General features: G+C 37.0%; 1 protein-coding gene across 3 annotated transcripts in view; it reads right to left on the reverse strand.

Annotated features, from left to right (window-relative positions):
- Positions 1-4,051: 4,051 nt before the first annotated feature.
- Positions 4,052-25,211, reverse strand: part of LOC135472134 (H(+)/Cl(-) exchange transporter 4-like) — a 52,660-nt gene continuing 31,500 nt past the window's right edge. For all 3 annotated transcript variants that reach the window (XM_064751489.1, XM_064751490.1, XM_064751491.1), the window contains 17 exons: positions 23,762-23,923; positions 23,077-23,283; positions 22,632-22,712; positions 22,274-22,456; positions 20,729-20,818; positions 19,708-19,763; positions 18,857-18,925; positions 17,840-17,984; positions 15,499-15,584; positions 14,955-15,082; positions 13,610-13,724; positions 12,713-12,808; positions 7,844-7,902; positions 6,406-6,513; positions 5,414-5,532; positions 4,847-4,941; positions 4,052-4,296 (listed from right to left, as the gene is read on the reverse strand). In XM_064751489.1, coding sequence (XP_064607559.1) covers positions 4,206-4,296; positions 4,847-4,941; positions 5,414-5,532; positions 6,406-6,513; positions 7,844-7,902; positions 12,713-12,808; positions 13,610-13,724; positions 14,955-15,082; positions 15,499-15,584; positions 17,840-17,984; positions 18,857-18,925; positions 19,708-19,763; positions 20,729-20,818; positions 22,274-22,456; positions 22,632-22,712; positions 23,077-23,283; positions 23,762-23,923 — 1,890 coding nt within the window. In that variant the 3' untranslated portion in view covers positions 4,052-4,205. The remainder of the gene's footprint in view (positions 4,297-4,846; positions 4,942-5,413; positions 5,533-6,405; positions 6,514-7,843; positions 7,903-12,712; positions 12,809-13,609; positions 13,725-14,954; positions 15,083-15,498; positions 15,585-17,839; positions 17,985-18,856; positions 18,926-19,707; positions 19,764-20,728; positions 20,819-22,273; positions 22,457-22,631; positions 22,713-23,076; positions 23,284-23,761; positions 23,924-25,211) is intronic.

Below are 25,211 nucleotides of genomic sequence, written 5' to 3' on the forward strand. Positions count from 1 at the left end.
TGTTTCAATTAATTTATTCATATTTGGTATTTTTTTCTTAATGACAGCCAAAATATTTGTAATCTGCCCATCTGTTCTTTCGGCTAGACTCACTAGTTCATCAATCAAAGTGAATACCTGTAGGCCTCTCTTCCAAGGCAAAAGCGGGGCAGACATATCCTAATGTTTACAAAATTACATTGTTCAATTAGTTTTAATTAATCTAGATCTTACACAATAACCTTGATTTGAAACCTTACAAACATACAATTTAGACAGTTGTGAAAGTTTTCCCAAGTGGGACATGGATATTTCAATCAAAATACATATTCTTTACAATACATACACCACAGAATATGGTTGTCTTCTGGACTCGGATGATGTGCTGTGTAGGCTCACAATGTACTCATCAACTACGAGAAAACCTAGGTAAAATCTGGGATGCTACCATAGTAGTCTGCAAAGGATCCACATCATCTTTACAGACTGAAGTGATCAGATTGAAGCAGTTGTGTAAATCCAGTCAGAGCTGGCATATCACATTGATCCAACAGCCTTTAAAGTCTGTGAAGCAAAACAATTATGTCTCTCTAGGGCACAGAACTAATTAGAATGGTACTAGTTACCATGGAAATCAGGTACAAAGAGAGTTAATGGCTTCACTTAGAAATGTTATTTTTCTGACGGCAGAACAGGATATTGTTTAATGGTATATGTTTATAGTGATATCACAGGAAATAGAACAGATTAAGATTGATCAAAGGAAATCAAAAGAAACACCTGTAAGGATACATATCAGGTTTCGTTTCTCAATAAACAGCCCCACGTGAGCGCCATCGCCACTCCCTTACCATTTTACAGAAGATACCTTAAACAACTTGTAGTAGACATTTTCCACATACCTATTTCTAGGTATGCATTTCCATGCATACCTAGTGTGTCAACAAGGCTAAATACTGTTATTGGCAAACTATCAGGCCACCACTGGCAAACCTGTAGCAGACTTCAACAATTCCACTACAGTTCTGTTAGTCTTCATCTACTGAGGATGTACACATTCATTTCGGTCCTACGTCTAAGGTTTATGGAATGGTAACCAGGCAACGGGAACATTATTTCAGTTTTCAACAATCAGTTCAGACAATTATGCAGCCTGTAAATACTGCTGGCAAGCTTACATGTGGGATGCTCCTACGGATACACATATTTTGTATGAACATGTACCTAGGATACCAAATTAACAAACTTACAAATCGATAAAGATTTATCTACTTACATGTATAATTTAAAAACTATTAGGATTGTAAAGTTAGTGAAAGAGTATTGTCATAAACTGATCTTCTTAAATGGGGCATGGATTTTTTGTGGAGATACGATAGCTGGACAACAGTAGATTTCTACAGAAGTACATTTCACAGGTAAACTATTTGTAGACTTGCCATATTCTACCTGGATGCTCCAAAGGATTCATTTTAGCTTGGCTTGTGCTGCAGTGTCAATCGAATTTTGATCAGAAGACAATTTAACTAGGAATTCATCGAAATGGTTTTATGGCCTCTACTTTAGAGTAAATCTTCAACACTAGGGGGGAATTGATCACTTAACAAAATTTCTCTCTTGAAGTGTAAAGAATTGCTCCCATGGTAATGTCAATGGCCTAAACTCTGCAAAACAGGTTCTTGGTGAAGAAATAACTGGTTTTTAATGTTCTTGATTTAGATGGTTTCTTGAAGAACTCTTGTGGAATCTTTACATCTAAAGGTGAAGTCCACTCCAAAAAGTACATCAACCAGGACTGCTTCTGCTGTTAGAACTTTATTATTAATGTCCTCATCACTGACGTCCGCACATTATTAAAGTCCTGTATTATTTAAGTCCTCATTATTAAGGTCCATACATTATTAAAGTCCTGTTTAATTTAAGTCCTCATTATTGAAGCCCTTTATCACTGAAATCCACACATTATTAGTGGCAGGGAACTCTACCTCAGATATATTCTCTGCTCACACCTCTCATCACCGTGGATATAGGCCCCTACATAAAAAAACAACAGTTTTTCGATTTAGATTGAAGTCAAAGCTTATCAGAACCTATTCTGTGCTGTTGGTATTTCCTGCATGATAAAATCATAGTCAGTATGACCAAACAAACTACTTAGATTAAAACTGAAGGAATTCAGGGGTTGTTCAGGTAAGGAATATAACCAGGGAAGGGATTTGTCAGTGGGGGAAATTTGTCCCAAGAGAAGAATATTCGTACAGCGTGCACATATTTCATATCTCTGATCCCTCCGCTATTAGCACTAGTGATATACAGCCATTTACAATAAATTATCACGTACATATGCAATACAACCTGAAGGTTGACATGTAATGTCCATCCATCGAAAAGCACTCAATTTTGTCTTTTGTCCATTTTCGTGTTTTTTTTTTTTTTTACATACCCCAATATACAAGACACTTTTTACATCATTTTAAACGTAACAATATACACATACTAGATATTTACAAAGCAATATGTTTGTGTAACGTACAAATAAATATGGGAATTACCCAAGTTTGGAATACACAGATGTTCATGCATAGAATGAACATAGCAAAGTACCCATAATACCAATAATATAACTTCACTGAGGAGTAATTTACATCTCTGATAAAACAACCATGTTACATGTGTACACCTTATTATTCAAATTCATTAATAAATTTTCAACACCTTTTTTAAACAACAAAGAGAGGCAACCACTAGCCACAGCTTCTTGGGGAAATAATAGTGATGGTAAGGCCTAAAATGAATGTGGAAAAAATCAAGATTGGCATTCTCTGGTATTATTACTGTGAATGCCATTTCATATATTAAACACAAGATATTCTGGTAAAACAGGAAACAGACTTTATTATTTGGGATACTTCCGAAATGTCGACATAATTCTGATAAATCTACAAATATTCGTTCATCTTGTTTCAGCTTTGATTTTGTGGAGAACTTAATAGGAGTATGTTTACAACAGTTTTAATCCAGTCTGATTGTCCTCATAAATGAACAGATCTAATTTTTGTCCTTTTTTAAACATTATGTTTTGAAGGAAGCAAGCCTCTGGTAATACTTTCATTTGGATCAGTGATTATTAAAAAAGAGATTCTGCTGTAATTCAAGCTTTACTAAATAATTTGCGGAGAATGTTGTGATTTTATAATTCATTAGTTTTTCGAGTAATACGACAACAACTTGCCTAAATTCTGATTGCATGCCACGCTTAATCTATTCACAGATCAATGATCACACAAAATCAGTTGTTGGCTTCACTTCATTCAAACTTAAACTTTTGGGATAATCACTTATAAAATTGGCATTGTTACTATATATTGCAGAGCAGACAGCAAATCTTCTGAAGTAAGTATATTAGCTGATCAACTGGTAAAGAAATAAACATACATCGTTTTCTAATTGCAAGTTGCTGTTCATTGAATTTTTGTCCAATATTGCCACAATGGCTCAAAAGTCTAGAAGAAAACTCAGAACAAAAACTGAAACAAAAAAGTCTCAATATGTGAGTACGACTCAACAGAATGTATTTCTCAGCACAAGCTGGGATTTGATGTCTGAAATGGGATCTATATCTTCTTCCAGAAATTGGAGCCAGATTTAGTATACTGAAGGCTTGATTCTGACCAGCTGAAACTGTATTATCATATTAAACACTTTCTATGTAATTAAAACAGGTCTGTTATGCACATCTGGGGCATCTGCATGTACATGTCGTCAAGGTGACGGTAACAGACTCCTTGTGGGAGGTATCAGATCATTCCACTGGCATCCAACGATTCAAGGGGGATAACCACTGCAAGCAAATGACAATAAGACATCTGTCTGCACACAAGAACGTTCATACAGAACAGTCATTAAACTGGACACTTGAAACTTCCTGTCTTTGACCTTAACAAGAGTTCAGCCAAATTAATAATGCACTGTTTCCTGGACATGTGAGGCTTAACTCCTCCCAAAACATCATGGACGCTCGCACAGTTTATGGGACACACCAGATCTCACTCCAACAAAGATGTCTACGCGATCATTTTGCAAATCCATCCGCTCAAACCTGTTCTTAGAAATCTTATCTGTCCAGTCAACGGATGGAGAGAAGGTTCTGTATCCAGAGAGTTGACAACTTCATGTATCTTCTCATTTGGGGTGATCGCTCCAGTTGATAATTTCAGTTTTGTGCCTCAGTTGAACAGAATGTTTTCTGGATCTTGGTTCTCCAACTGGGCTATGTGCCTCAAAACATCCTTCTTTGTAATGATGCCTAGGAGTCTCCTGTAGGTACAAGACACACACTGTGCAATATTATCAGTCAAACAATACGCTGACACATCTATCACATTAACTAAAAGAACAAGCATTTCAATATAGCACACCACGTATACGAAAACTAGGCAAGAATGCAAGAATCATGTCAAATGTTTATTTGTTAACTCTGCACCAATATTATGATAACCTGGCTTTTGATGACCCTGCTCAGACGAATACAAAAAGGCCTTAAAATCACATTTTTGATGCCAACACTGAAGTATTCTCATTAAAAATTAAGTGTCCATTTAAGGTGGATGCAACAACCAGAATCAAGAAAAATATTTAACTTTGATGAAGCTAAACTTTTGGTGAAATACAGTTCCGTACTTCAGGAGATTTATCAACCATAATTCCAACTATTTACAATTGCATTTTACTTTGAATAGACTAAATAAATTCCAAAAGTAGAATCGATTTTAATAGGTCATATTTAAACAAATTTAACACAAGATGCTAAGACTAAATTTACTCCTCGAGCATACGTGAGTACATAAAAATCAAGTGACGCACATACCCATTATGTGTGACTAATGTTTGACGGAGACCTAATTTACGGAACATCTCTACTACTGTCTCCATGGGAGTTTGATCTGTGATGGTTATAGGGGCCTGAAAAATATAGCATGACAATAAGTTACAGCGCCTGCAAAACATATCTCACATAGCAAGAAGTACATGAAGGGTGCATGAAAAATCATGTTTTGTAACATTTATTGTGTTTTACGCCGTACTCAAGAATATTTCATTTATACAACAGTGGCCAGCACTATGGTGGGTAAAACCAGGCAGAGTCTGGGGGAAACCCACAACCATCTGCCGGTTGAGTTTTGCAAGAAGTTTAATTGTCTGGAAGACTTGGTGCCCCAACAGCCTGGACAGCTTTACATGAATTTAGATGTAGATGAAATGGCGCACAATACAAAATATTACAAGATATTTCACAAAGCAGCAAAAACACACACTGGCTCTGTCAACTTAGATTTAAATGCTATTTTGCCCTTTCACTTCCCGAATTTCACGAAATATGTGAATTTCAGTTCTGTTGCTGCATGCACACCAAGAAAAGTAACAAGGAGCTTACCATATCTAAGATCCTCCTAAGTTTAAGGGGTGCCGGCCCCATGGTGACTGTGGGTACATGAACAGTGAAGTATACCACAGAGTTCCTCACCACACCCTCTTGGTTCTTTGTAGCATTGCCTGTAATGAGGTGGTAAATGATTTACTACATAGTAAATATAGTGCTATATAATAATATAGCATAACAATAAAACCCAGGCTCTACATGTAGTTCTTCAGGCCCACCCCAATAGCAATGCCACTAGCTTATCAGGGTATTGACTTAACATATCCACAGCTCATTGCAGTAATGCTTCAAAAGAGAATGGCAGTAGGTCACAAGATGCTTGCTAGTGGGGAGCCAGTGGCTTGCCACTGGGAACCATTAACCCAGTTGGTCCTGTGGATACAGGCAAATCTGCAGGCATAATCTTTCTAAATCTCTTACCAGTACGAATTGAAAAGTTGGGAAAATCTTCACTTTAATACTATAATGTCGCAATCTTCACCATGTTCCGTATAGGGAAGGTATTCTCAACCTGTATTTTGTCAGACATACTGGAGCAACATTATATACCAGCCTAAAGCCCAGTGCACATGGACATTTGTTGTCGCAAACAAGATTTCTTGATCCAGACAACAAAAAATCCTCGAAATTTACTTGCGTGCGGGTAACCACAAGAAGAATTCCCGAGTCTGGAACACTTGACCCAAAGATTCAGCCTGTTTAACTTTGGGCAACAAAAAAATCCAGAAACTCGTCTGCAGGCAATCTGGATCTTGTGAGATTGTTTACACTACCCAATCAGAGTCTATGGAAATGTTATGTAACATGCAAAATGGAAGCTGTGACAACTTTTGAAAGTATCTCTTGACCGTCTTTCGTCACTGGAATCCTCAAAAATGGACAAAAAAATGTTGCTCATGTGCGGGTAAACAATATTTTGGATCATCTGACAGGATCACCCTCATTATGTACACAATGGTATACTACAGTAATACTATACCACTCACTGATAGCCAGGTTGAGATCTCTGCGTGTCACAAAGCCCACTAAATACTGAGACTCCCTGGATACCACCACTGGGAAGCCATTATGCTCTGTTGTTTTCATTATAAATTCTGTTCAAACAAAAAATCACAGCAAATTTGAGAAATTTTGAAACTTCACACCTGGAGATATTTTGAAACTTCATTTTATTACAAGACGATGTTGATTTATTTCTTTCTTAAAAAAATTTGCACGACATTTATATTCACTAATACCAGAAATCCTTTATTTACCTAGCAGTATATAACTTTCCTTTAGCTGGTCTCCAAAGCATTTTACATTTTTCTTTGATCTCTAACACATTATGTGACATATCTGCTCAGCCATGCATTTTTCTTTCTCTCTGTTGCGAAGCCAACATTTGAGAAATGGCTGATGGGTTCCAAACACGGTTGTGTTGAAACAGACTTACAAAATTATGACAACGGATAGCTTAGTAAGAGGACCACAATGTCTTTGGTAGTAATTGTTTTGTAGTTCCTTGGAAATATAAAAATAGGCAATGAGCTCTTAACTGAATGGCAACAATGATCAGTGAAAGTGTAGTTTTTAAATACGGAATTTTGGTCACAAGGTGTGACCAGTTCTTTCAGCAGCCATTTACAATTAGATTTCCCATGATTCAGTTCACAATTTTCCACCCACAATTTCCATATTTCTCCACCAGGTGGCGTGATCTTCTACAGATGTAACATGTGTACTGTGCAGTGGAGACTACCTATAGCGAAGTTGCATACTTCTAGGCCATGGACTTCTGCTACTACTGTATAGAATATCTGGTTACAAAGGCCTGTGTGCAAAATACACTGGAACATTGTGGGCACAGATCAGATTAATTTTATCAAATAAACGTAGATGACTCAAAACACAGACAAAGTGTCCTAAATTCACAAACAGTTCCCAAATACAAATATTAATCATGGGAGATATTGTTGTCAGTCATTGTACCTGATAATAACCCGCTGTTTATACAAAGGTGAGCGAACCACATGTAACAGGATCAGACATTATTAAGCGCTGCTGCTTTGGCAATGGCCTGATCAAGATGAAAATTTTAAATATTATCTCAGTATGACGTGTCAGTTGTCAGCATACTTTTCTGTTTAAATTGTAAGATGGTCAAATCCATAATTCAGCATTAAAGCAAGAAAATGATTACATTAACATTTCAACAGTTTCACTTGTTTACAAGGTGTTTACAATAATATTCTGAAGGCTTCATTCTGAGTGGACTGATAAAGTTGTGCTTTTTGTGAAGCCCTAGAATTGGCCAGTCCAACCATTGTAGTTTTGTGTCCAAAATCAAATTAAAAATGTGCATAAATTACACTGAAAGTTGCAGTATCATCTGCGAAAAGGTTGAGGAATTAGGGTATTAACAGTTGGACAACTAAGACTCACCTATTTCCTCCACAGTCATGGAATCTTGAGTTATCACACAGAGTGGGGGGTCATTACGCCTGTACAATCAGAACAAAACATCACGTTTACACATAAATACATGTATATTAAATTTTTATCGCTATCGGTACATGCAATATCTAGAGACTATAATGTCCTTGTGTTTCTTTCAAAGGATTTCATTTAAGGACTTAAAACAAAAAATCAGTATAAATATGGGAGACGACAATATAATACGAAACCAAGAAATAAAGCCTACGGTAAAAGTTAGCATCATTAACAAACGGGACAACTATTGTCACAGTGTCATCATGTTCTAGATAGTCATGAACAGCACTTGTAACAGTATGATTTGAATACGTAAAATGCTGGTAAAGTAGACCTGATAGTTTTGAATACAGATGCACAGATTAAATAAATTAAAATATGACAGTTATGAAAACTATCCCATTTGTGTCACCTGAAATAGACATGAGCATGCAGTGCTGATCTTGACATAACAAGGTGAGACACTGAGATAGAAACCTTGTACTTTACAGATGGCTTAATTTCCAGTTGTCCTTTTCCCACTTCAGTATGAACTTAAACTGCTCTGATTTAATACCCGTACTGTTATTCAAATTCAGATAAGTAAAACTGCCGATTCACATTACAAAGAAAATCCGAATGACTAAATTACCCCGCAAAAAATCAAAGTGAAGAAGATATTAAACAGAATATTAAACATGTGAATGAAGTGTGTTTTACAGTGTTAATAAGCTACTCTAGCAGTAGCTCTGAAAGAAACAAGGTGATATTTCAGCTGTAGTGTGTGGCTCAGGTAAGTCTACTTTCATTAATATTATTATTCTACTCAAGACCCAGTTACTAATGATAATGGTTAGTTTGAGATAATCAGATCTATGGAAGAAAGTATAACAGGCCATTAAATATAATACTGTTACTACGAAATAAATCTCATGTAAACATGAAACAAATTTGTTTTATCTATATGCAAAATACATATTTGAACATGATACATGTATATAATAAATTTAATACATATAATTTTGTTCATGTGTCCACAAAATAAAGCAAAATTGATAAAAACAAAATATGAGACTGTAATTATGAACTAACGCAAATCTTATCACTGAAAAACATGTTGTAAAGGTGTCTTATGAAATAAGCATACATCTGACTGAGGCAAAGAGTTTAAATAAATACGAAAAAAACCCCAAAAAAAACCCCTACATGTACATCAAAAAATATTACCAAGGTCCACAAATTATTACAATGTATATATATATATTTATATAATTGTATATTATAGTGTACACTATACATGCTTTAATAGACTGTGGAAAACTACCACTGCTATCTATGGGTGCTTGGGTAACTCGGGGAGAGAACTATGACAAACATCATGGACAACAGAGGTTTATCTAGACAAATACATGTGCCACAGATGTAACAGTCTACAGGGCCCGGTTTGAACATCTGAGTCTCGTGTAACATTTCATACCCACCCAATTTGACCATGGCCTCCGCACAAAAACAAGGGCTTACCAACATTTAATATACACACATTATGGCAGAGTAAATATCATTCTCCGTATTGATGATCAAAAACATGTGATCATCGTATTATAGTCTTAAATGAAGCCTATCATCAAATACAGTATTGACATCAAAACTTATTACAAAAAAGGCACATGCTCTAAATCTTCACTCTTTCCAACCATTAAAGCTCTCTTTTCCATGGAATTTATGCATACAATTACATGTATGACGATGAAGATGACGCTAAAAATAATTTGTTCGTGTCACTTAAGATGCAAGCTTCATAAAACTGTGCAAGTTATTTCTCTACACCCTATAGTTCTCTCAGAATGTTTCAAAATATTGGTTGCCGAGGCGGTTGAAAAGGTTGAAGAATTAGGGTACATGTGAAAATTTTTAAGCAATATGACTCAATATCAACAGGTTTCTGCTACAAAAAATTTACAAATTTTATAACTGGAAGTTAAGCAGCTCTGCAGATATTGTATTAAGTCCCAGCCCAGAGACGTACACTCAGACGATGACATAGCGTAATATGACCTGTAATATGAGCATAGAAACAATCCTGGAAAGTGAGCAAGAGCTGGAACCAGACACTTCATGGAGGTGACGCTTCACTGATCACAACATTTTCTGGTCTTGCCAGAGATGCACTGTAATTCTTCAACCATTTCACATATCAAAGAGCAACTTTCAGTGCAATTTATTTTTAATTTTTAAGACACAATTACATTGGTTGAGTTGATAAATTTACAGAGTTTTACAGAAAGACTACAATATTCTGATTCATATCAGAAGACTGATAATTTACAATCACTCTACACAGAACAATGTTTTCAAAATATGCTTGAATAAACACCTTGCATACATGCGAAAAGGTTGAAGAATTACAGTATGTATATTTGAAAAGAAAAAGAATGTAAAAATATTGTGGTCTCAGTTGATCATCATGCACCATTTTTGTTTAACAACATCCCTGAAGAGGAAAACATCTTTCTCATCGTTCCCCTACCCTCTACCCATTTAGTAGACTGCACATTTTTTAGCTTTTTGCTCCACTTTACTAAAGGAAAAAAGCTGTGCCTTCCTCGGAGTGTAATATATGACAACTTGCTATATGTGTAATCTATATGCATCTTATTAAATCATCTTTATACCTATCTTAAACTATAAGACAGTTTCACCACAGATACAAAGGCTTGTGAGATCAGATGTTATGATCTGTAAGAATTTAGATCTGTTATTTGAACAACAGAATGTTGGCATTGAAACCACAAAACATATGCATTTGTCGACAAGCTGGCTATTCAAAAAGCGGCATACCCTTCTAACAGAGTGAAATTTCCATTCATGCTTGGGGTTTTCTGCCATAAGTTTTCCGTCATATGACCATGAGTCAGTGTATAGGCAAAGTTACACATATCCTCCATACTTGTGAAAGCGTTTACATGCTTGGACTTAACATAACAAATTCTATTTCACTTCTTTCTATTTTCCCTTGTGTCATCTTGCATGAGGCCACTTGCTTCCACTCTGCCAGTATAAATAAATAGTGAGCAAATCTTTAAACTTCACAGAAATCTAAAATCAAGCTTTGCCCCTTTGATCCTGAAAGGAAGCCTTTCACTTATGAGCCTACCTTCCAGACACAGCTTAGTTCCAAACTGAGGAAAACAGATTACTCTTTGCTGTGACATCACCAATTCTTGTGTACTTTAAGCTCTCTAACAAGAAAGTGAACAGCTTGGGGAGAGTTTGGCAGAAGAATCCTTGTACACTAAGAGTGATGTGCAGCTCTTCATGAATGCTTGGGTTAGTGTTAGTTAACCCCGTTGCACCCCTCATGCAAAGCCACCATACTGATGTCCCTCCCATAGACTCATTACCCCTCCCCCCCCCTCCACCATTACCTGCAGGCATCACCAGACGTACAAGTAGATTATAAAACTTCTGTGTTAATACATAAAATGACAGTACAGGTGCCAGGCAGACGCCAGCGTGACATGACTGCTAATATCCCCCATTTTAATTAGACATTTTGGACATTTAACAACGTGTACCCTGACCTTGATTCCGAAGCAAATACCTTTTTATACTCAAGTAGTCTAAAGGAAAAGCGGAAAACCTGAAAAAATAAGTTCGTAATTTTTCTTTTTATAAGTTCACCTTTATGGTGGGAGAAACTACAAGATTATTAAACCTGAAGAGCAATTAGTGTGGAAAACAGACATCCATGATTAAAAAATGCTGCTCAAAGCGTCAAGTGAGACATCAATGTATATACATGTACATGTATTAAGTATAAAGCTCAGACAAAACAAATATTAAACACATGACAGACTGGGCAGTACAACAACAACAACAGCACAGCACAACATATCAGAAGGCAGGGTGTCCTAACACTTAACTTACACGCCTAATCCATATCGCCAGTATCTTAGGACAAAAAGTAAAACAGACACTCAATACATTCCTCTACTCAACCAAACTAGGCTTTTATTTGAATGACAAAAAACACCTGTCCCTGGCATAAAAATATTATTGGCTATTAGAGAAAAGGGCAGTGTATGGTACTTGTATTGAAATCATGGTGCACAATATTAATCACACCTAAACAGGACATACAAAATTTAAATGACCTGTACGCTGATAGCAGATTCCATTAAGTAGACTCATTTTTCCTATTATTCAGAGAATGGCTCTAAAGTTGATTGGTACTATTGGAACATTTCAAGTAGTAGGAATTCACACAACACAAATTTTAAAACATTTCTTAAAACACCTCATAAAACATGTATTACTTTTTATTCCCAATTTCACCTTGTCCTGTGTGTTAATAGCAAATAGCATACACATGTATTAAAGCAATTCTTAATCAACAGTAGACACATTTTCCTTATTCCAAACATTATGCAACAAACACATCAAACAGTACCAGTAACCTGATCAGGTTTCCATGTTGTCCTACATTCCCTGATCTAAATATCTGCAGACGGAAAACTTTGTACAAAATGTTTTTCCTACAAACTTTTCTTGAAAATGATGTTGCCTTAAGGCACCATAACCTAGAAAACCTCTTTTACGAAACAAGTTACCAGAAATATGACTTACAATGTTTTGTAAGTGGCACCAGTATACCATCAACAAGACCCTCCACCCACCCCCACCCCCTGCTGCTTGCCCCTTTATACTCCACAAAGGAAACTAGTAAGACGAGATACCAAAATGCTGAAATTCCATCAGCAGGCAATAAATTACTGAACGGTATACATGTAAGTTACGTGTACACTGTTAAAATGGTCAAAGTGGGAAGGATCAATATCTCACCTGGGTCTCATCACGTCCGCTGCTATCGTAGTGTGGGTAAACTCTTCTTTACTGTCCAGGTACGGGTAGCCATTGAGCTGGATATGTGCATCATAGCTGCTCATGGTCAAGGGAGACAACTGCTCTATGGTTGAACATGGTAGCGTTTATTTCCAAGCCTGATCTAATATTAACAAGGTTGATACCGATTGATTAGTTTGTTTGTTTTGGATTTCATAATAATTTTATACATTTATACATTTTTAGTTATATGGGCATGTTGTTGCAGCAGGCTGATCTGCTCACTTTACCAGAAAAAGAATGAAATTCCTTAATGGCAAAAGCATGTTTCATGGCAAGATTGTCATGTTATCAGATAGAATTGGGTCCATATGTCAGGTCTATTGTTTCGAAGAAAAATCATGTTGAGAAATCGAATTTCACATTACAAGAACTGTATCCCCCAGAAAGCAATTTCCCAGAAAGCAGAGCTACATGTAATGTACCACTCTGTCTCAGAATATTGATTATATCAGGGTTGATTTTTTAATTGATTTTAGTATTCCACATTGCAGATATCGCTGATTGCAGTTGAGCCATCAAGTAAATCAATTACTATGTGGCAGCTAGGTGTGTGGAAAGAATGTGCACAACAAAAAATGGATAAAACAGCCTATAACCTCAAGTTGTAAAGTATCAGAGGTCAATTCTCGCAAAGACATTTTTAATGTACAATAAAATATGTACATGTACATATCTGATAAAGTAGCGTGAACATACGAAAATAAACCTCATAATGTGAACTTTTAAAACTTTAAATTAATAATTATGATGATGACTGACTTAAAATTAAAATTAAAAGTTAAAATTCAACCACTTAATTCTACTGTAACCGTTTGCAGCCTGAGTAAAGGATACATGCCCCTCCTGCCTAGGGCATCCCCCACCCATTTACTGGTCATCGTGGCAACCATCATGGGAACGATGTACTGGAGACCACCGGTCAGCTCAAACATAATCACCACCAGAGACACTGAAACAATCAGGAAGGGAAGGTTAACATTCAAAGAGAGTGAGGGTGGATCAACATCTACAGTATATGTGGAAAAAGGACTTTGACCACCAAACTACCTACCTTAATACTTCTAATTTTGGGGATATCTGGTTTGCTCCGTTTAGATAATATACATGCACCTTCCACAGGAATACAGTTTCTCATTTCTCACATGGTTAGTCCAACTAATGAATACCACATACATATCTTTACTGTTTTCACCCCCCCCCAAAAAATAAAAAAACAAAACAAAACAAAAACATGTAATATTTTGCCATCAGCAGCACTAATATCTGTCTTAAAAATTAGATGAGTTACATACTAACATGTAGCTTCCTGCAGTGATAGGAAATTTTAAGATACTGGTTATACATGTAAATGAAAATCTGTGTCATCCCAGAAACAATGTGATATTATGCAACTGTTATAAAATGTTATTCCCGAAACAATGTAACATTGTGTAACTGTTATAAATGAAACAATGTGATATTGTGAAACTGTTATAAAAGTTATCCCCAAAACAATGTAATACTGTGTAACTGTGATAAATTTTATCAACGAAAAAATGTGATATTGTGAAACTGTTATAAAAGTTATCCCCAAAACAATGTGATGTTATGCAACTGTTATAAAAATTTATCTCTGAAAAAATGTAATACTGTGTAACTGTTATAAATTTTATCTAGGAAACAATGTGATATTGTGAAACTGTTATAAAAGTCATCCCAGAAACAATGTGATGTTATGCAACTGTTATAAAAAGTTATCCCCGAAACAATGTAATATTGTGTAACTGTTATAAATTTTATCAACAAAACAATGTGATAATGTGAAACTGTTACAAAAGTTATCCCCAAAACAATGTGATAATTTGTAACTGTTATAAAATTTATCAATGAAACAATGTGATATTATGTAACTGTTATGAAAGTTAAAAATGTGACACTGTGCAACTGTTATAAAAGTTGTTCCAGAAACAATGTGATATTGTGCAAATATTATAAAAATTATCCTTGAAGTACATCATATAGCTCAAATGTGATAAAAGTTATCCTCCATATAACAGATCTTGATGTACATGTAGATCTGGGCATGTGCCTTCTCTCTATTCATATGAAGGTTACACAAAGAATGTATATTCTAGGTAGGATTAAATTAGAACAGAAGTCTACTGCATTTCTGTACGTCATTCGCTATCATCATGCCCACCTGTCATCCTGGTCACACCCCCGAGTGCCGCAGCCGCCCCCACCATGGCGTATATCCCTGGGGTGATGATAGCCTGACACTCCTCTCCTGGCTTGCAGATGTTACTCAGCAGCACATCAGGGTATTTCCTGTCACACATATCATGTTATATATCATAATGCTTTGGCCATACAACATCTTAAGATGAAGGTTTATGGGGTTAAGATGGATTCAGGGGTTGGTGATGATGGTAGAAAAAAAAAAAATGTGATACACACACACACACACAAAAAGAAACTACTAGCCTTGAGGGCTTCGATTCCACATTTTATGCGAACTCCAAAGACCAATAACACTCAATGCCATATCTAATTCCAATTTTCAGACAAATTATCACGAATTCCTAAATTTTGAATGAAGCTTAATCTTTTTCTAAATAGTTTTTTTTTATCCTATGTCTATTTGATGCCTATCTGAACCATATGTTTGTCTGTATATATACATATGTTTTAAAATCTCTTTTTTGTCTTTGTTGAATGTAAAGTGTAGAGACAGCAGAACTTACAAGACCAGCTGCTCCATTCCCACCCCAATAATTCTGCCCATGATGGCGCCCACAGCCATGCTGGGGATGAAGAGACCAGCTGGTACCTGAGGGACAGACACAGACAACATCAACATAAACAAAATCAAAATTATAAACATTCTGGCATATATAGACTAATAAATCACATCCAACCTGTCTCGATTTTTTTGGTATTACACGGTGGCTTAAACCATTTTTAGAAACATTTGTACTTTACACACGTGTTGCTGACAGCAGACAGGTAAATATGGGTGGTGAAAAAAATATGCACGTCGTAAATTGGAGATCTCGATTCATCTGTGCAGTGTATAACAGAAAACTGAAATCTGTGGTAAATCTGAGAGATGGATTCATATGTGTAACGGAAAACTGACATCTGTGGTAAATTTGAGAGATGGATTAATATGTGTAACAGAAAACCCACACCTGCAGCAAACCTGAGAGATGGCTTCATATGTGTAATGGAAAACTCACATCTGTGGTAAATCTGAGAGATAGATTTATATGTCAGTTTTCCATTACACATATAAATCTAATGGAAAACTCACATCTGTGTTAAATCTGAGAGCTGGAATCACATATGTGTGAGGAAAACTCACATCTGTGGTTAAACGGTGATCTGTATTCACATGTGTAACAGAAAAACCACATACGCAGCAAATCTGAGTGATGGATTCATAAGTGTAATGGAAAACCACCACAGTCAAAAGTTTGAGAGCTGGATTCATAAGTGTAATGGAAAACCACCACAGTCAAAAGTTTGAGAGCTGGATTCATAAGTGTAATGGAAAACCACCACAGTCAAAAGTTTGAGAGCTGGATTCATAAGTGTAATGGAAAACCACCACAGTCAAAAGTTTGAGAGCTGGATTCACATGTGTTACCTCATTTATCACATGACCTGAGGTACATGCATATGTAATCACATGTTTATCCATACTTTTGAAAACAAGAATACGAGGTTTACCCCTCTCCCCCCCCACCAAAAAACAACAAAAATACTAAAGATAGTAAGGCTGGAACCAGGTTTTGTCTGTCATATTTTCCATTTCATTATTATATGTATAATATAATTAGTCTCGTATGTATGATATATGTGACTAATGCTAAACTAATGACTGGACCATATTCTCTAACCTCCTGCTGATTTCGTGTTGTTGAAACTGAACAGTATGGCACATGTAGGAGGAGTTGTATTAAAAGACAGAGAAAATATAAAATAAAAAGTTATTAAGTACTTTCTTCACTAAATTGCCTAGATGCAATCAAATGTTTGCTTTATGAACCACTATTGGTGTCAATGGTGTCACAAACTTTTATTTCCACACCAGCACATCTTTAATGTTTTGGTAGCTCATTTATGTGCACAAGTACACTAACTAAAAGACGCGGGACATTTACTGAAATTGTTAGGTCTTTTATTATTGGCTAATTTCAATTTATTTACTTATTTGATTGGTGTTTTATGCCGTACTCAAGAATATTTCACTCATACGACGGCGGCCAGCATTATGGTGGGTGGAAACCGAGCAGAGCCCGGAGGAAACCTACGACCATCCACAGGTTGCTGACAGACCTTCCCACTTATGGCTAGAAAGGAAGCCTACATGAGCTGGTCTTGAACTCACAGCGACTGCATTGGTGAAAGGCTCCTGGATCCTTACGCTGTGCTAGCGCGCTAACCAATGGAGCCACTTTGGTTTTTTTGTCAAGTTATGTGGTTTTTTTTTGTCAAGTTAGAATTTCACTGAAAATGTATACAAATATTCTTTTAACACCCCCCCCCCCCACCAAAAAAAAAAAAAAGATCTGATCGGCTTGAAATTTAATATGTTGTTACACACTGGGCAATGTTATTTAATCTTAAAAAGGTTTGATTTCCGTATACAAATTACCTTTTTATCTCGGTAACTATTTGTGTAGAATGCACATACGGCAACGGTTTTTACCAAAAGTTTCAAGATTTTACCAGAAGTGGAAAAAAACAAAAACCAAACAAAAAACCAATGAAAATCACAGAAATCAGATCAATCTCATGTACTTGTTTACTTTTTATTTATTTCTTTTATAAATACAACATGAATCGCACCTGTGAATAGAGGAAACCTGGCAGAGCTTTGGCTGAAGAAACCACCGCCTTTAGATTGCATACAGTTAGTTCTTTACCTACAAAATTTAAAACCATTGAATACGTACTAGATCTGTAAAAGAAACAAAAAATGTTCAGTACTTTCATGTAACTTGTAAAATACTTTACATGTCATACTTACAAACTGCATGTTGCTACATGTAATTAAAAATGTTGACCTGATTGACATACCTTGATACCAAAGGTGAATATGGTGATGACAGCTTTAAAGACCAGTGCTAGGGCGAGTTGCCAAAGTGACCGCATAACACCGTCCAGGGCTCGTGCACTTTTTATATGCTCAATTCGGATACTTGTAAAATTTCTCTCATAGTCGCTGAAATATAAATTGATCCCTAATTATTCGGTCCACAAAAAGAATAATTTATTCACTTGTTTATTTGATGTTTTATTTGATGCCATACTAAAAAAAACCCACGACCATCTGCAGGTTGTTGGTAGACATAAAAAAACAGATTTCCATCAGACTAAAACATCTGAAGCCTTGTACATGGGTCTAGAGTGCTTGTCTCATATTGTTGCAATTCAGCTCCTGACTTAATACAGGGGCCTCTGTGGCCGTGAGTCGGTGAGTCCGCTAGCGCAGCATAGCGACCCAGAAGCCTCTCACCAAGCCAGTCCCTGTGAGTTCAAGTCCAGCTCATGCTGGCTTTCTCTCAGGCCATACATGGGAAGGTCTGTCAGCAACCTGCGGATGGTTGTGATTTTCCCTCACGCTCTGCTCGGTTTCCACCCACCATAATGCTGGCCACCGTCGTATAAGTGAAATATTCTTGAGTACGGCGTAAAACACCAATCAAATAAATAAATAACTTAATATGGGATAACTAGAATCAAGTTCTGCCGCCATGTTCACAAACAAATAAGTAAATGAGTTTTTCATTTCTTTTCTCTTAAATAGCATCCCCTTATGCCGCTAAAACCTAGCCAACGTCTTATATGAAAGAGTTATGAGAAATATTCATGATTACGGTGTAAAACATCAATCAAATAAATAAATCAAATGAAATAAATACAAAAACAACATAAAACTTGATGGCACTTGATGAGTCAATTGAAAGAATAAAGATATATATTTTACCAGAAAGCATTTTTTTCTTTCCAGCCAGCTATTAAAGCATCTAAACCTCAGATGGCAAACTAATTCTTGTACAGCCATTATTACTGCTACTGCTAATCCATACTCACCACAGCTCTATTTCATCTTCTGGTCCACATCGTTTAACCAGCATTCGGATTAGTTCACTGGTGTTCATTCTGTCACAAACAAACAGAGCTCAATGTCAATATAATACTGGTAATGTAAAATAAATCACGAAACACCACAATGGCAATATTTCAGCTAGATTGCAGAGGTATGTGTACAAAATATTAAATAATAATACAATCCCAATAAAATATCACTAAGATATCAGTGAGAGCAGTCATTTGGTTGGTGAGTAATTGCTCTGGAATTGAAACTCTTCAATGTTGAAAGATCACACAGGAAGTCCTGCCTACATGTACATGTATAACCCTTTTGGGGCTAATTTACCTCAAATGTGATGAGAATTGCTGGTTTATTTAGTTTTGCCATTTACATACAGCTGTTACCACAATGAACTTTTTCGATGACCTTACTTTTCGCAAACGGAAATATAAATATTCCCCTTATTTCATGTGCAGATGACATTCTCAATCTTAAAAAGTGTCTTTTTTTCATTGCCTTTTCTGAAAGTTTCTACATCAATTACAGAATTCCTATTTTTGCCAAGGTCTAACACAAACATGAAAACGGATAAACACAAAGACAATATAAATAAACAATGACCTTTTCACCTTTAAAATTTAGTTGTATGTGGTCATATACTACTGAAATTTTTTATACTGTGAAATTTATAACAAAATACCGATAACGCATTATGCTTTACATGCCCACAACATTCTCTTCTTCTTTTTCCTGTGACCTACATACATGTATTCTATGGTGAAAGCACACACAGTTACTCTGATTTAACACCCGATCTACACTTTAAATGAAAACAAAACTACTGACATACCTTGTGTACTCGTTAGGGAAACTCAGGAGAGCTGTGACCAGTGTGACAACAACAACCTGTGTGAAGACAATTCAAATCCTTTAACATGCACGTAACTGTACCTTGTTCCGTTTGTTGGAGGTGACACATGTATTGTAAAAAGAAACTGACCTTTACGGTCTTACTGAGCTATTGGGGAATATGTTCTGCTGCAGTTGACTGGGCCCTGACCACTACAAATCCAGCTCTCCCTAGCTTGGATAAGAATTCAAAAATCAGGAGGTTGTCAGGTACTTGGTGAAGCGCAATTCTCACCTCTAACTATGATGTGAGTAAAACATTCTTGGGTATGACATTAAACTCCAATCAAACGCATGAGTGAGTGAGTGAGTGAGTGCTTCGGGTATAATGCCGTAGTTAACAATTTTTCAGTTATATGCCGACGAAGGAATCCTCAGAGTACATGTATGTGTAATGTGCCTTCTTGTTGCAGGGTGGATTTCCATCGCTCTTTCATCTAGTGCTGCTTTACTTAGACAACTTACTGAAGGCAAGTAAGCAGCCCGACCTTAGCCATTATACTGATACGAGCCAAAGAGTCGTTGAACTATCTCCTTCATGCTGAACGCCAAGCGAGGAAGCTACATCCTCTTTTAAGGTTTTAGGTGTGACCCGACCCAGGATTGACCCTGGATACCCACAGAATATGTCACTCACATGGCAGCTGTCAGTTCTTTGTTGGAGAAAACCACTGTGCTGAAGACTAACAATCTGGTCCCTGGCATATAATATAAACATTTTCCTAGATTTGGTTTTCACATTAAGTTCAATGTGTAGTATATGTATGCCATACATAGATGGAAGTCATGTGATCTTGAAATGAACTTCATGTAAGACCAAAGTAAGTGCCCTACACACAAGCTTACTGTCGGAAAGGTTCCACGAATAATTTATATAGAATAGATTATCCATAAATGACACTAAATGGAAGAATTTTCAAATCATTTTAATGATATGGTAACCACAGAAATGTACAACTTACCTCAGAGATTGGGTATTTACCCAAAAATGATGATTTTCTGAACTTGCACCACTTAATATTAAAATTGATGAAGAAACTACCAAATACACCCTGGAATAGAAATAAACCAAAAAATGTCAGTATTTCTTTTCTAGGAAAACATGACTTTTTCTGCTAAAATAGCATTATTTATTTATTTATTTTGGTGTGGGTCAAGGAGCCTTGCTGACGGGCTAACCCCCTTGGTCACAAAATAGCAACAAGATCATCGGTGAGCACTTATTACGTATGATTTATCCATTTAAGACTTTATGTAACTTTATCGGTTTACTCCCAAATCACATGAAATCTGCCAAGACTAGACTCTCCCACCTCGCCATCCCACACACAAACACCAAAGTTCCCCATCACACTCTCATATGGACTATGGGAAATACAATACGACTTTCAAACAACACCATGACAAGCACGCCCACACATAATGCCACGACAAACATATCTATCTTTTCTCTCGACAACATGACAACCACACCATGACTTTCTTACCTCAGCACATTGAAGCACAACCAGACTTTTTCACCTCACCATGGCTTTCTCACCTAACCACGACAAGCACACCTAGACATTCTTGCTACATCATGACAAGCACACCCAGACTTTCTCACTTCATCACATCCAGACGTTCTGACTACACTATAAAAAGCACACCCCGACTTTTCTCACCACATCATGACAAGCACACCCCGACTTTCTGGCTACACCATGACAAGCACACCCCGACTATCGCTGTACCATGGCAAGCACACCCAGACTTCTCACCACACCATAACAAGTACACCCAGACTTTCTCACCACACCACGACAAACACACCCCGAGTATCGCTGTACCATGAGAAGCACACCCAGACTTCTCACCACACCATGACAAGTACACCCAGACTTCCTGACTACAACATAACAAACACACCCCGACTATCACTGTACGATGACAAGCACCACACCATGACAAGTTCACCCAGACTTTCTCACCACACTATGACAAGTACCCTCAGACTTCTCACCACACCATGACTAGTACACCCAGACTTCTCACCACACCTAGACATCTCACAACACCATGACAAGCACACCCAGACTTCTCACCACACCAAGACAAGCATACTCAAACTTCTCAACACACCATGATAAGCACACCCAGACCTCAACACAAGATGATAAGCACACCCACACTTTTTGACTACACCATGGCAAGCACACCCAGACTTCTCATCACACCATGACAAGCACACCCAGACTTCTCACCACACCATGACAAGCACCCCAGACTTTCTGACTACACCATGACAAGCACACCCAGATTTCTCACAACACCAAGACAAGCACATCCAAACATGCTCATCACAGCATGAGATATTTTTCTTAACATTTCTACTGTGCTATGATGAACTTGTCAAATGTTTCGCAGCCTCACGATGAAAACCACCACCAGATTTTCCCACCATGACATGACAGGCACATTACCACTTTCCTCAAGCTCATTATTCATATCCAAACATACAGACTTACCCCCAAAGCTCCCAGGATGACGAATGGAATGAGTTCAATGAAATACCATGGCTCATTGTAGTCAATGTAAAACATGACCAGGTGATCATTGCCAAATGGGTTGATAGAGCGGAGGACAAAGGCTGCGGCCAGGGCACAGAAAAACGACCTCCATAACGTCTTCAGGGGAAAGTAATAGCTCACCTGTATAACAACAACGAGAAGTCACACAACTGACTTCATTAAATTCATTTTACTTGTGTAATTGTAAAGGTTCAAATAAGGAAAATGGCAATAAGTCTGTTTACAGTAAGTGTTTTGATATTACTATGGATGTAATGTGATGTTATGTAATGTACCAGGTACAAGCTGTTTTTACCTCCTCCAGACTGAAGAGTACCCCACCAATGGGTGCCCCAAAAGCTACACTGACACCTGCTGCAGCCGCTGCTGACATGATCTGATAAATGAAAGAGGACACAGGTACATGCAACAGGCAGTTATTATTTGAATAATGTTTAATGATGTTGTTGTAGAGGGTGCTTGGCTATGGGAAAAACGCCTTAAGCAAATCAGCCATTCAGAGCCCTTTACTACAGAAAATCGAGCATATTTATAAAATTTACCATGTACATTTTGTTGTTTCTTAAATCTGAACAAAATTAAACTTTGTGAAGAATTATTATATTCAGCGATTAATATAACCAACTATCAGTGAAAGTATGAATATACAGTTTCATCAATATATTATTCAAATTAAGGGATCAATGTATATAAAACTTGTATTTCTATTTCAATGCAACACTCTCTCTTCCAACACTCACCTCTCTTTTCTTGGCCTCATTTCGACCATACTTTGGGAACAGGTAAGAGAAAATATTGCCACAGCAGCTGGCCACGTGGACGAAGGGCCCTTCCTTCCCAAGACTGAGGCCCGCAGACACCCCTAACATCATGCCCACAGACTTAATGATCAATGTCCACTTCCCCAGGTAACCACGGATAATGAACCCACTGAGAATTGTCTTGATCTGAATAAACACAGGCCCGAAATATTGCAACTACTTTTCGCTGAATAAAGTTCAGAATTAACAGTAGAGCTACATTTCATTGAAGAAGTTCAGAATTAACAGTAGAGCTACATTTTGCTGAAGAAATTCAGAATTAACAGTAAAGCTACATTATGTTGATATTTTGAAAGTAACACTACTAACAGCAACATTATGTTCAATAAAGTTCAGAAGTAACATTACAGCTACATTTTGTTGAGGTAAGTTCCGAATTAACATCACAGCTACATTCCATTGAAGAAGTTCAGAGTAAATATTAGAGCCACATTTTATCGAAAAGTTTCAGAACTCTTTGTGCCATACAATCACAATTCAGTGTTTTCCATTATGTCAACATGAAAAGGAATTTTTAATATCAGACACCAAGGCACATTATATGTTACTCATGAAAAATACTAAAGCTTTATGCCACATTTGTCCGTTATAAACAGATCGTTACCTCTGGAATACCTGATCCACAGGCATATGGGGCAAATACCCGCACCAACATAGCTGCCAATGTGGCAAAAATCAGAGCCCACACAACGTATAGCAGGTATTTGATCACGTAGGCCCCAGCATTCTGACCATCAATTCCGAACAGTTCTGCCCACGTATACCACTGTCAAATGCACAAAGAGAGCACATCCATTTAAATAAAATGCACACACACATCTGCATTAAGAGTAACCTCAACAATACAGGAAAACAACTACTGTGTTAGATATAACTCTGCTATGACGATATATGTCAAGATCCAATTTCATTATCTTTCTACCTTTCTGGTATGGTACTTGTTTCAGTGAAAAAACATAAAAACACTGCAATATGTTATTTGCAACAAACGATCATACAGGTTAAAGAGCTTATTTGATAACAAAAACACCTGGATTATGAGCAGCCTAGCACAATATATTAATCAAGTCCTGTCTAGTGTTGAAATATGATGTATCTTGCTGTCTTGTTGAATTGTCTTTTACCCCCTGGTTGTCAACTGTTGTATTTCCATCATGCATTTATCTCAAGGCTCCCAAAAGGCCCTCATAGTAATACAGAAACTGCATGACAAACATGTAGTTGAATGAATGATGGATTTGTGTTTGAAGCTACATTCTGGAACAATGGACATGGATTATTAGTGGAGTAAACTGGAGTGCCCAGAGTAAACTGGAGTGCCCGGAGTAAACTGGAGTGCCCAGAGTAAACCATCATTCTTTGCCACATACATGTACCTGACAATCTTCTTCATTTTAAACTGCAGCTGAAGCAATACTTTCCAACTTCATAGTATACATGTATGGTATCAGCCAGTTTCATGCGTGGAGGGCCTGGTAAAAACTCCTGTCATTTGGCAAGTAAGTGTCTAACTTTTACACATGTGGCCCACTGGAAGCTCAGGTGGAAGTGTGATGTATTGGAGGGGGGGCAAATGATCTCTCAACAAACTTCAAGTACATGAAAAACTACCTAGTGTTTATGGTGTTTACTGTAATTCTTCAACCTTTTCGCATGTTTGCAATGTGTTTATTCAAGCACATCCTGAAGGCATTATTCCGTAATGACTGATAAAATTATACTTTTTGTGAAACTGGCCAATCCAACCAATGAAGTTTAATCGCCAAAATCAAATTAAAAATGTGTATAAATTGCTCTTTCATATGCGAAATTGTCGAGGAAAAGGGTATTACTGTCCAGTCCTCGAGAAGAGTACAGGCAAGGAAATTCTAATAAATCGCAACTAACATCACAGCATTTGTTTTAGCTAATTCTGCTCAAGCCATGGTGCCATGGAATGTGTATGCTGCTACTTTTCACGATCGTATACTTGAATAGTTGAAATAAAACTCTTTAACTGAGGGAAACTGACAAGGGACTGCATTTCCCTTGTCATCAGTGCTCTCCTTTTACTC

This window comes from Liolophura sinensis, chromosome 8 (genome assembly GCF_032854445.1).
Source record: "Liolophura sinensis isolate JHLJ2023 chromosome 8, CUHK_Ljap_v2, whole genome shotgun sequence".
NCBI classification, from domain to species: Eukaryota; Metazoa; Mollusca; class Polyplacophora; order Chitonida; family Chitonidae; genus Liolophura; species Liolophura sinensis.